At 41.5% G+C, this 13,573-nt stretch overlaps 1 protein-coding gene across 1 annotated transcript in view; it reads right to left on the reverse strand.

Annotated features, from left to right (window-relative positions):
• Nucleotides 1-13,339, reverse strand: part of LOC101846506 (serine-rich adhesin for platelets) — a 22,984-nt gene extending 9,645 nt beyond the window's left edge. Inside the window, exons 1-6 of the mRNA XM_005100000.3 lie at nt 12,476-13,339; nt 5,812-6,917; nt 4,379-4,848; nt 3,714-3,983; nt 2,263-2,348; nt 631-765 (exon numbers count right to left, since the gene is read on the reverse strand). Coding sequence (XP_005100057.1) covers nt 631-765; nt 2,263-2,348; nt 3,714-3,983; nt 4,379-4,848; nt 5,812-6,905 — 2,055 coding nt within the window. The 5' untranslated portion in view covers nt 6,906-6,917; nt 12,476-13,339. The remainder of the gene's footprint in view (nt 1-630; nt 766-2,262; nt 2,349-3,713; nt 3,984-4,378; nt 4,849-5,811; nt 6,918-12,475) is intronic.
• Nucleotides 13,340-13,573: the final 234 nt, after the last annotated feature.

A 13,573-nucleotide genomic window follows, 5' to 3' on the forward strand; every position in this document is an offset into this window, starting at 1 on the left:
ATGAATGAATGACTCTGCACTAAAATTAACCCAAGGCTTGTGATTGGTCGAAAATTACTGCCTTTTTCCATCCCATAATTCATACTACCCTCTCTCATCCCGCTTTATCGGGGACTCGGCAAGAAGGAAAATATGCGCGTCACCGGTTTATCGGGGACTCGGTCTCAAGGGGTTAAGCTAGTTCGGACCCAACACCATTAAAACATCTTTATGAATAATATCACAAAGCTGCCAACTTTTCAACACTAAGCAGACTCTACCCACACGGTGGGTCAACATGGTGGGCATTGGCCTGCTTAAACCCCCCCCTAAACACTTCACACACACTTTTCTGCCTTCAATAATTCAAGCTATTCAAAACAGACTAGCAGCAACAGATTTCTCCAACTGACTCATGGGTTTTGTTTTCACTATTATTCACAAATTCAGTTTTGAAAGTTCATAAATTTTCTTCAGCATTGGCAAGTCCGAGAGGAACAATACTAGAAACAGAAGAACACGCTGCTTTTTCTTACACAAAAACAGTCTTCCATACTCAAACCCTCAAAAACATATTCAATACATTTTGTACATACTGGTTGGCCGCAACATTTTCACAAAACCGTTACAGAACAGACCCGAAGGCCGTACTTTGAAAAAGTCCCTGCAGTGCACCACACCCCTCATGTCCTTCAGCTGGGAGAGCAAGGAGAACTCTGTGAGCATCAACATCTTGCCTTGACCGTCGTCCATCGTCTCCTTCAGCGGCTCAGCCAGAGTCAGAATCTGAGTGGGGGGGGAAATGTAAGCATTTTTAGGCCCCCGTCAACACAATTTAGATCATTCAAGGGACAGGCTTCCGACCCTGTCTGTCTGGGTCAACCTGGGCTGAGAGGGATACAACATCCCAGCAGAAAGACCAAACGCACGATAAAAAATTCTTCCTGACCACTACACCGCAGACGCCGGTTAATCTGAGAGGGAAAACATAACAATATGGATAATCTTTATAACAACTTCTCTTGTGTGCACACAGATCTAGGCGCTTTAAAATGGAAAGCAAAATTTTAAAAGTCCATATCCCTGCTCAACAGTAAACCCTATGCGCTTTACAATCTATCTATTATTAACCCAGGAGACAATAGAAAATTCTCAGCTTCCCAAGAAGCATACAGTGCCAGCTGTCTATCAAGTGCTCAAACAGTAACAAAATGACAAGTTTCACTTACAGAGCCCATTTCCTCCAAGACAATGCTCAAAGCGCTTTACACTGATACAAAAGACCATGTGCACCATAATATAGTTCCAAAAGTGATCCTTTCTCTCCATCACTCTCTTTCTTTCTCACTCACACACAAATGTACTGACTGACAGTTTCAAAGCCTTCCAAATCTTATACAAACTAAAAGGACGTTTTGTCCTCTCTACAACTACAGGCTTGCCAACTTTTTAAAAACCCAATCATGGACACCCAACATTATAACATCAAATTACGTACCAACGAACAAAATTACATTGAATGGAACTGGTTTTGGTGTAGTGTAGTACATATCCTCTCAAATTACCCGGTTTCCGAATCCGGGAGAAACCCAGGAAATACTGGACAGTTGGCAATCCTGCAACTACTGTGTATCTTAACCCCTTGACTGTAATAATAAATAATAATTGCATTTACATAGAGCGCATATTCACGCTCCACAGCATGCTCTATGCACTTTACAATTATTATTACCCTAGCAGACCCAAGAACACCCAGAAACAATCTCGGCTTTGTGGGAAGCATACAGAGCAAGCTGCAGATTTCACGAGCTCAAATACTAACAAACTGACAAGATCTTTCACCGTCTTCAGCCAGGTACCAATTTCCACCTGAGTGAAGTGAGGAAAATTAGTGTAAAGTGCCTTTCCCAAGCATACAAAGTCGGGTCCCTGACAGAATTCGCAGTGTACTGTGGGCATACCTCCTCCACCTTATAATTTGATACTCTATGCACTGTGTCTGTACCTGGTACGTCTTCTACTACCGATACAGCTGTACTCAAAGAAAAACGAAAATTATCCCCAATAGACTCAACAAAAGAATTAGGCTAGTTTTAGTTAGTTTTACTGCACCTGCACCACAAATAGGTCATATAAGTGCAGAAGAATAGAGGTGTTACTAGAGAGTAACATACGCAAAAAGGAAAGTGGAGAGATAAAGACAATAGATCTAACAGGAAAGAAGAAGCAAAACACACAAAAGCACATGTCAATTGATAACAAAAGAATTAGCAACACACTTGCCTTGATAATGAAAAACTTATCAGAACCTTCTTTGCGGGCCAAACACTGAACAATACTGCGCACAGGAGATGACCCGATACGAGGCCCTGGGAAGAGAAAAAAAATTGTTTTTCTTAAAATGGCGGTGTTTTTACACCCCCATCAACACAATTTAGATCATTTAGGAGGCGGGCTTTCAACCTTGCCTGTCAGGCCAACCCGGGCCAAGAGGGATACAACATCCCAGCTGGACGACTAAAAAACGATAAAAATCCCCCCCCCACTCAGGAATCAAACATGGGTCTTTTGTATGTGACAGTGAAGTACCTAACCCCTACACCAGAGACGCCTGTCTCGGACGAGAGATTTGGTCACTTAAATGTATCAACACTATAGTGACCGCTAACGTAGCCAATTGTACTTTCTAAGAAAAAGCACAATACTAGGAATACTAGGACTGTGGACAAATTTTTCTAAGGAAAAGCACACCACTAAGACTTTGGATAAAATTTAGTTCTAACGCCTAGAAACCAATTAAAAAATGAAGAATGTGCTCACTGTTCTGTCTTTTGTTTCATTCAGGTTTGCCGAACATGGATAAGATACAAAAAGCAAGACAGGTCAGTATAAAATTCGGCGGGGGTAGGGGTGGAGGTGAAAGGGAGAGAACAAACTTTTTGTTTCTCAAATAAAGCTGAAAGTATCAAAGAAAAGAATACTTACAACACAAAACTGGACCTTTCATCAAAGCCTTTCAAACATTCTAAAGAGGGTGGATCAAACCTCATATGTGAGGCAGCGTGGTGGAATCAGGCTCTCGTCAAAATGATCAAAGTGAAAAAACTTGTATTTGTCCGCGGGTTTGTGAGTTTTTATGAAATTTTTGTTTTTTGGCTCAACACCTTTCATGCCCATTAAAGAACTCATTTCTGTGAGGATTTTTCTTAAAAACGTTGATTAAAGGCACAAAAAATGTAAATTTTCAGTAACAACGGACTCTTAAGCTAAGGAAATAACTAATCTTTGGTGGCCATTTTCCCACTAATTTTACCTTTGAAAACAGGTGACCCATCTCCTTCATTATCAAATATAATCTCGACTTGTATTCAAGATAAATGGATATTTTTTTCATGGAAAAGTGAACAAGCTTTAAGATGACACCAATAACTCTACATGCCCAAAAATTGACGAGAGCTGATTCCACCACGCTGCCTCACATATGTCTGACTCTACAACTTTAACCAAAGATAGACTTAGTTATTCAGACCTTTTAAATACTTTGTATTCCAACAATGAAATCAAAATATTCAGCAAAAATTTTAATCGTTGAAGCTACTTTTTCAGTTTTTCATTCGAAAATTTGAATGCACAACTGATTACTAGTCTAGCATAATGAATTTAAACTCTCAAACTATACTCGAACTAGTGGCAACAGGACTCAGATAAAAAGTGGTTTGGGTTATTTTGCATACCAAGAATATAGGGACCAGCTTTTTTAACCAAAGCTTTGTAATCCTTCCTTTTGCTTTCCGCAGGCACAGTTTTCCCATCTTCCGTCATGGACAAGGGGGGCGAGCGGGCCTTGCCATTCTCGGCGTGCGAGGACCTGGGCTGGTACTTGCTGGCCGCCTCCACCGTGCTGTGCCACCAGGGCGGCAGGCGAGAGTCATGCACCAGACCCAGAGGCAGCAGCGACCGACTGGAGCCTCCTGCACCGTTCAATGAGCTCGATGACGACGATCCTGGGGCCAAACAACAGCTGAAGTCATTTCTTAATCCCTTACTACAGAAGTTTCACTCTGTAAGTGTCTATGATCAACAGGCAGAGATATCATTTTTTGGGAAGATAATAATAATAATAATAATAATAATAATAATAATAATAATAATATAATAATAATAATAATGGGAATTTCCATAATTTCTAGTAGCCCCAAGAGCTGTACAATGATTAGTCATTCTATGACCTTCTGTCCTACTTTTTTAAAACACACTGGCTGTAGAATCAGCCTTCAAATATCCTACATATTGATCCAAATGCCTTACGGAAACCAGAAAAGTAAAACAGTCCTCAAATTACATCATGAGTACATCATCAGAAAAAGAAAAGCTGCAAACTATACCAGACGCCACCTACCTGTAGGAAAATTGGCCAGAGATCCTGACAAAAGTCCACCAGTAACCGAGTCTTGGTCTGCAGCTGCTGCCACAGCGGCGACCCACGATTGGTCACTCCTTCGTGTTTGAGTGGCTGACCGTTCCCCGGGTCTTCGCACACTTGTCGCTGCGTTGGCATGTTGTCCTATGCTGGACAAATTCCCCAGCCAGTTGACGATGGAAGAGGAGGAAGAGGAGGAGGTGGCCGCAGAAGGCGTGGTGGTGGAGGTAGTGACGGGAGTGGAAGAAGACGCAGAAGAGGATGAGGAGGAGGAGGTGAGTGAGGAGGAAGAGGAGGAAGAGGAAGGAGAATCTGAAGCATCTGTGGTAGCGGACGCTCCAGAAGCAAGTGGCTGTAACTGAAGTGATGACGGTTGATAACCAGAGCTCAGTTCAGAAAACGCTGCCAGACCCCGGCTCCTGGCAGACGACCCTTCGATGCCCACAAACCTGTGGGAAAGATTCGGTTTTAGTAAGCACTTACAACACAACTAGGTCATACAAGTGCCGAAGATTAGAGATGTTACAAGAGAGTAACAAAGATGAACAAGAAGGAGGAAAGATAAAGAGGACAGCTGTTTCCTAAAAATGAAGGAGCAAACCACACCAGACCACCCACCAACCGCCCATAAAAGATTTAGATAATTTACACATGAACCAGGGAAAGTGAAGAAGAAAATGATAATGTGACAATAGTTAAATCTGATCTAACTGCCACCTGCCCAAGACAATCAGCTGCACCAGTTAACACTTCCCATTTCTACCCTTGCATTTTTTTCCATATTGTTATGACACTTTCCTAAACAATGGATGGACAATTTTGATAGAACACTTCTGAAAGTAAAATATAATATACATAAATGACATGAACAACACAACAACGTGTCCTTGTTGAAATGCATGTATATATATATATACCATATAAACAAATAAAAACATCCCTCTTTTTTCAGAAACTTAAATTCCTTTTTACATGTAATTCACGACATACATGACCACTAAAAATTATTCTTGATATTATTTCAGTGTAAAGGTAGTCTCATATATCTCATATATACTGAATCATCTATATAATATATGGCGACAATACCGGAACCATCAGGAGAGACAAACCCAGAAAAAAAAAGAGAGAAAAGAAAAAAGAGAAACACAATCACAGTACACAGTGGGAGATCCTGCCTTAAACAAAATAACAACTACAACAATTATAATAATAATAATAGTAATTATAATAATAATAACTATAATAATGATAACAATAATATTTAATATTATACCTATTTTTACAATGATAAGTTTCACTTTATAGCACTCTTCCGCTAATACACTATGCATACTATTTAATGTCATACATTATTATTTTATCATCACAGCCTCACATCGAAACGAGATAAGACAACCCCGACTACACACCTGGTTGCCATAGACTCCGAGTGAGACTTGCGGCGAGGAACAAGATGAGAGCCATCAGGACGCCTGACAGGAAACCTGCCAGAGGAGGCGGAGCCATAAGTCACCGATGCCGAGGATGCTCCAGATGACTGAGCATGAGAGGCAATGTTTCGGAACAAATTACCAGAACGCGTTTCGTACACGGTTGAATTTAAAGATGGTGTGGCGCTTGGGTGGAAATTCCCACCTAAACTAGAGATGGTACTACCAGACGGAGTTCGCTCCCTTGATAAGTTGTCGCTGCTTTCCGTTTGCATCGAACTACCCACTTCCCCCGAGGGATGACTCCGAGGATAAAATGTGGGACTAATGTTGAGCATAGACCTGGCATGGCCGTGTCTCCTAGCTGTCAATATCGGATGGCTAAAGTTGATCAAAGAGGGAATGCCTGGAGCTGAAGAGGCAAGCGGCCACAAGTCATCACTATTTTGATTTGCGTCGTGAAAGAGAGGGTTCACCCTCCCTGACAGTATAGAAGTAGTGGGAGAGTAGGTTCTTCGAGAGCTTGAGAGAAGATTCTCTGGTGAGCCCCCGGTCTCAGTAACTGGTTGGAATTGGGCGGCAGATCCCAGTAAACTGCTGTTATTGGTACCCTGCTGGCTCCCACTTGCGTTTTGGTGAGGAACACCACGTCTCTGAAATGCCGATGAGGCCCCAGAACTTCTAAAGCCTAGGGGGATATCTTGTCGATTCAGGCCAAGACCTGTTCTTGTGTTTATCTCAGAAGCAGAAATGCTTCGCGTCCTTCCATGTTCCCCAAGGTGGCCTATCCGAGGTGCAGGTTGAGTGCTCCTCTCCAACACAGACGTAAATCGGCTGTGCAAATCCCTTATCACGGTCAGTGAGGCACTGGCAGCTCCAACACATGTAGAACTCCTGCTGGTAGAGATGACGGTGGCATTGCTAGCTGCTTCAGTGCCCCGACTGTCAGGGCATGAGGACACAACTGTTGAACTAGAAGAGGAGGGCAGAGGGCTTTGGCTGTCACCACTTTCAGAAACACACAGAACCTTCGATGGGGGCTGCTGGTGGTGATCTGACGAATTTCTCTTCATACTGATTGACAACTGAAAACAAAAGTAAAAGCAATTTAAAGTGGAACCATAACGTAACATAACAACATTTCTGCCTTAGACTAGACAGGGTGATTAATGTGAGTAAGAGCAGGATTAATGAGGCTGGGGGGTGGAGAAAAGAAGGCTGGGTCATAATGATACAAAAAAGTGCGAACGTAAATGATAGAAGACTAATCAGACAAAAACACATTTGACACAAAGTAATTTAGTTTTTTAAGCCTGTTCTGCACTTTAACAAAAGGCCGGCTCTATTTCTCCGAACCCTCGGGAAAATAAACTTCAACTGTATTTCTCCATAGTTTTCGTTCTCGAGATTTGTTGATAATTTGCGAATGGAGTGATCCCTGTGCGCGTCTGAGTGTGTATGTGTGTGTGAGAGTGTGTGCGAGTGTATAAGGTGTGAACGAAGCGTGGGGGCGGGGGAGGGATTTTTTTCGTTTGTTAAGGCTACATGAAGGATTTTAGTTTTTGCTTTAGGGTTGACTAAATGCGAAACAGGATACAGCCATGGTCGAGCAATCTTGTTTTCTTGCAGCACCTTTTGAAGACATTTTCAAGTGAAGTATATACATAGTCTGGGAACATTGCCCCAACCACAACTGAAGTATCTGAATATTATATTCAGACATTTAAAAATCTCTAGCTCTAGAAATAGAATTCGATGCACAAAAATGCTTCTTCCCAGGCCTCGTAGAATGGCAGAATGAAAGATGACGCCTAAATCTCGCAAATAACCAAAAAATCTCGAGAAGGGAAACCGTTCTGAGAAATAGAGATCAAGTTTATTTTCGCGAGCGTTCTGAGAAATAGTCACGTCGTTAGCAAAATACAGTCGAACCTGCCATGATGGCCACCTATGTAATATGGCCACCTGTACAAAAGGCCACTTTCCATTTTCCCCCTTGTTTTAAAAAAATATAATTTCAGTTTGTAAAATGGACACCTTGGTCAACCTCGCCGTAGCCATATTTTATCACACACCAACCAATTACACCTGTCTTAGACTAAAATTAAATGGCCACCTCTCTCATCGCCCGACGTTTTGTCATAGATTATGTTTTGGCCCCTGACGTTGTGGATGAGCCGTCATAATTCAATCACCTATCGTTATTGTATAATTGTTAGATAGTAAGATAGTCCCTCCAACCAATCATGTTGCATCTATATTCCTTCCATGGTTGACTAATAGGAACAATAAATTTTCAGCTGCTGGTGAGGGAAGTGTGTAATACTTCATAAATCTATAAGCCCCACCCACAACAAATCATACACAAATCATAAGTGAGATGAGTGGTCACGGTTTACCAAGTCTGTAAAAAAGTGACAATGGACATCAATATGAACTTGTGACAGAAACATCGCTTGTTCTTTGAGTGGTGGCGACCCATATGTTTGTTTTACCATGGCACTGGGTCTGACAGATTTTCGTTTCATTATATTTTACCCTTGCACAAAATCAGCTGCAAAAAATCAGTCCCCGCCCTGACCAGACCCCCACCCACCCCCAACAACTCTACAACCACCATTTCAAAACAATTTTAATACACCAAACTTGTATCTGATGTGAGGGAAAATGTTTTTAAAATATTGTGGAGCGTGGAAGACTGGTAGACCAGTGCCAGTTGTAAAACTGACCTATCTGGTGGTTGACCATCAAGTAGAACAGAAACATTGCGGTAGACCATCATTGAGCCAAATGAAAATGAAGAACGCAAGTTCAAAACTAAGTGTGGGTGGACCAGCATCAATTATATGCCTACTTTTTAAATTAATCAAAACCCAAGTCAGCCCCTTTCTTTCCTTTTTGTATGTAAACTTACCACTGCAGCATTCAAGAGACCGTTACTTAGTCTCAGTAACTTACTAACTTGCAGCTCACACAATCATTTCGGAAGTTTTTATCATATAAGGCTGCAGTTATTGGTACAATAGTGCGTACAACTCTAACTAGTTATTGTACCAACAACCCGATATATTCGTACAATTATTCGAATTTTGGAGGTTGTTGGTAAAAATAGCCTAGATCTAGTTATCCAGTTGGTTCTCCCCTGGGTTGAAAATCAATATTAATATGATATATATTTAACTTTAACCAGGCCTAAATTGGTAGGCTTAATATGAAAAGTAGATCTATACTGTGGTTAAAATATTATAAGTAGGCCCAAGATCTTTTATGACTATTATTATGTTTCTTTTTTCTTACACAAAACCGTCAGTGGAAATCTTTCAAGTCAAAACAAACAATTATGGGAAAAAATTGTTGGTCAGTCAGGGGAAGAGAAAAAAAATAAAAAAACTTCCAGGACCGGGATTCGAACCCACATTTATAACTTACGCTAATACTTCTTCAAACGCAGACACGCTGGCATTTCGGCCATCAGGACTATCAACAGAATAAGGTAGATTAAGCTTAAATATTTTTACAGCAGGGTTTTAATGCAACACATACATCTAGATCTAGACAGGGTTTTTTTTTAGTGGCGGTGGGTAGTGAAGGGCTTACGGGCTTGAGCCCCCTCACCCCCACCCCCTCCCCACCCCAACTCTATCCCTTAGTTAAAGAAAGTTTCTTAAATAGCGAAATAAGCAGTTGAAACCGTTATGATCGCACACAATGAACACACAGTTATCAGCTTGGCGGCTTGCCCGTTTATCCAATCATTGTAGTCACCGCTTATAACTATAGTAACCTAACAGCCAATCAAATGTCGTTAGGGCTCAGAAAGAATAAGTCGGTTCCCACGCCCGTCTTTAATGAAACTCTTCTTGTAAAAAGGTAGAAGACTCTTAAAAAATAACACTGTACAGAGGGCTCACGCTCTCCCAGCCCTGACAATGGGGTGAAAGTTTACGACACACTTTCCCCCAGTGACACAGATACCTATGCGCCCATCAGGCCTTTGTTAGGCGCGTTCTATTTTCCGCAACAACACGACCCAATCCACCTCATAGACGGTATGTGTTTGGAGTGCTGTGTGTTTGTGCCGCTGAGATTTAACAGTTATTAATTACATCAAACCATTTTTGAGGCAACTTTATCTTCAGATAAAAACTACTTAGAGAAATTTGGAGGTGAAACGGCTTCGTACCCACCATCCAGAAGCTTAAATTTAACTAAGGACAAAGAGATGGAAGACAAAGGTGACTCTCCTCGTTGAATGGTTCTCAAAATGCCGTGGCTCGCCGTGAGTATAGAAAAATCATCACTGTTTTGTTCTTATTGCTTGCCTTTTGGTGGTAAAGAAGTGGAAGAAACCTAAGCCCCACCCAAATCTTGGTCCACACACAGCCACTGGTTTTTTTTATATGGGGGACACACCATCAATGAGGTGGCGGGCATCGGATCGGCAGATGGGGTCTGAGGGAAAAATTTAAAAACAAAGTGACTATTTCTTCAAACGCTCGGGAAAATAAACTTCTTGACCTCTGTCTCTCTGAACGGTTTCCCTTCTCGAGATTTTTTGGTTATTTGCGAGAGTTCGGCGTCATCTTTCATTCTGCCATTCTGCGGGGACTGGGAAAAAGCATTTTGGCCTCGAATTCAATTTTTAGAGCTAGAGATTTTTTAGATGTCTGAATATTCAGATACTTCAATTGTGGTTGAGGCAACGTTCCCGGACTATACTTCATTTGAAAATGCCTTCAAAATCAAAAGAAAGGTACTGCGAGGAAACAAGACTGCTCAATTTTGACAGTATTAACCTATTTTGCATTTTAATCACCCCAAAGCAAAAACTAAAACAAAACAAACAAAAATATCTCTCCAAGGCCCACGCCCTCCCCATTCACACCTTACACACAACATACACACACATAGATCTACACATGCACACACTCACACGGGCCACTCCATTCACAAATTATAACCTAAAAATCTCGAGAGCAGAAACCGTTCGGAGAAATAGAGTTCAAGTTTATTTTCCCGAGTGGTCTGAGAAATAGAGCCGGCCATTAAAAAATTTCCGCTGGAGGAAAATTGGAACGGAGTGTCTAAGTACACGGTAACCGGGCAGTTCAGAACTCCAAGTTCAGTTTTTGTCATCCGGTGCTGCCTTCATCCCCACCCCTCCCGACTGTACCTTTAAAAAAAAGTCAATAATCTCTCCATTGCGGAGCCCTATACTTCGCAGCGCACAGGCTTTGAATGAACTTTGGTGACCCCCAACCGGTACTCACAATGTGATGGGCACGCACAGGTTCACTGACCGGTCACCATGGCGAGCGCGACCAGACGCTTGTATGACTTTCTATTTTTTCAGCAAGTGACAGCACAGGACAAAATATTTATATTTTCATTCCGGTTTACCGTGTACGTAGATACTGAGACTAGGAGGTGTCTGGTTACCGTGTACGAAGATACTGAGACTAGGTGAGAATAGATTTCTAGGTGCCCAGTTACCGTGTACGTAGATATAGACAAGGTGCCCGGTAACCGGGTTCCGGAATTGGAAACACTGATCTCTACTAAGACAAAACATAGATCTAGATCTAGTCCTGTGGGCATGTACAGTGGAGTCCACTTATAATGAGTCCTAAAATAACGAGAAGTCTGTTATAAAGACACTATTCTTTATTCTAAAACCCCGGGTTTTTTTCCTTCTTTATCTTTGTAAATAAAATACTGCTATAGCGCAATCAAACACGCGAGTCTGTTATAGCGGAATATAATTGCTGCTGCTGTGCCCAGCTCATAGAGGTCAATTTTACATTAAAATGTAAAACCTTGTAAGTTGAAAAACTTGTTGGTGAACTAGTGAAACAAAGAATGGGAGAGCCCACGTGTGTCAACAATGAAGGCCAGAACGAATGAGTGAGGAGGGTGTGGCATGCGCAGAGTAGCAGAACACATCGCGTGATAGGCAGCCTATTCTAGATTATCTAGGCCTACCATGCATCTCACTTCTCCGATGCGGGGATGGAGAGGTCACAAAGCTGTGATGGATGGAGCGAATGTATGACGTGCGCAAGCAGACCGAACGCACCACAGGGTGTGGTGGGGTTGGGGAAAGCACAGATTCTAGGGCGAGTCAGCCTAGAGCCCTTTCTTTCTGATCGCCAACGCAGAGCTGTCAACATCACTAGCGCTAGAGTAAGAAACCTGATTCGATTTTTGGTCAAGTATGACCTAGCCTAGAGGTCATGTTAAAACAAAATCATCATCAGGGGAGATAACAAAAAGAAATAAACAGAACACCAAACTCATAGATTAGGCCTACTTTATTATTTCCATTGAATTTATTACTGGATCCCTTATTACGAGAATCCTGGTATAACGCACATTTCGCATTGGTCCCCTCCCTCTTGTTATAGACCAACAGTCAACAGGATTCCACTGTATTACTTGTGATCTAGATCTATTGATTGTACGGATAACTGTAGCTAGCAATTATTCGTACAATAGTGTAGCAATTGTGCATACAATGTTGTGCGGATAACTAGATCTTGACAGCTGTTCGCACAATTGAGCGGAATAACCACTCCGTTTCATAATATCACTTGACTAATCTGACACAAAACAGACAGGTAGAATCTAATCTAGGCCAACTTACTTGTAAATTGTAAATACTGACACGACTGACAGTGATAATCAAGACAATTCAATGGTACACAAAGTGGCACGATTTTAAGTAGGCCTAGATCTAGGATTTAGATCTAGCCTTCTTGGCCTTGTCCGATGTGACTGGGTCTACTATTGTAGTGACATCACAGGATGACTTTTATGTCCAATAATTTACGACAGTCCGCTACCTGCCTTTAACATTGGTAGAGATCTGGAATCTAGATCTAGATCTAGATATCTACTAGATATAGATCTAGATCTAGATCTACTGCTGAGCCTTAGACACATTCATTCAGTCATGTTTTTGTTTTTCCTCTCATAGATCGAACAGTTTGTGAAACGCAAGTGAAAAAGCTCGTCAGTGTTTGTGTTGTCAGAATCATCAAGTCAGTCAGTGAGAGAGAGGGAGGAGAGTGGAGAGGTGAGAGGATCGGTAAAGCCAGTCAGATTCGATTTCTTCTGTTCTTTTTGTAAACTCCGTTCCGACGATTGATAGACTCTTTTGATTGTGTTCTGCACAAAATAATCACACATAGATCTATCTATATATTATTATTATATCTGTGATGTTGGCCAAAATGACGCTAAGAAGTCAGATTGACGTTATTTCTCTTTAAAACCCCAGCTAATATTTTTAAAAGCCAAAGGCAGATATCATGTTGTACATGTTTTTGGCATTGTTTTCTCATCGTGTTTGATTAACAGCAAATTAGATGTAACTGCGATCTCTAACAAGAGCTGAACCATACAAAGATTATGTTTTGATTAATTTTTATTTGCGGATTGTTGTACAGTAACATCATCCCACATGTTTATTATTAGGGATCGTTATTATTATTATGTCTCTTATCTGTTATGAGTTTCAGAGTGCAAATATTTTGGTTAGCTTGTAAACAGAAGTTGTGTTTTTATTTGACGTGTTGTTGTGTGTGTCATGGTAGCCTCCGTTCGAAATGTTTTTTTAGTTTGGAGCCCCGAAGAGCGTGCTCTTCGCCAGGGCCACCGTCTCCCTTGGATAGTGGGTGAGGCAGTCCAATCTCCCTGAATTTGTGGTTTTGTTGTTGTTGTTGGGTTTGTTTGTTGCTGT

This window comes from Aplysia californica, unplaced genomic scaffold, assembly GCF_000002075.1.
Source record: "Aplysia californica isolate F4 #8 unplaced genomic scaffold, AplCal3.0 scaffold00232, whole genome shotgun sequence".
Taxonomy (NCBI): Eukaryota; Metazoa; Mollusca; class Gastropoda; order Aplysiida; family Aplysiidae; genus Aplysia; species Aplysia californica.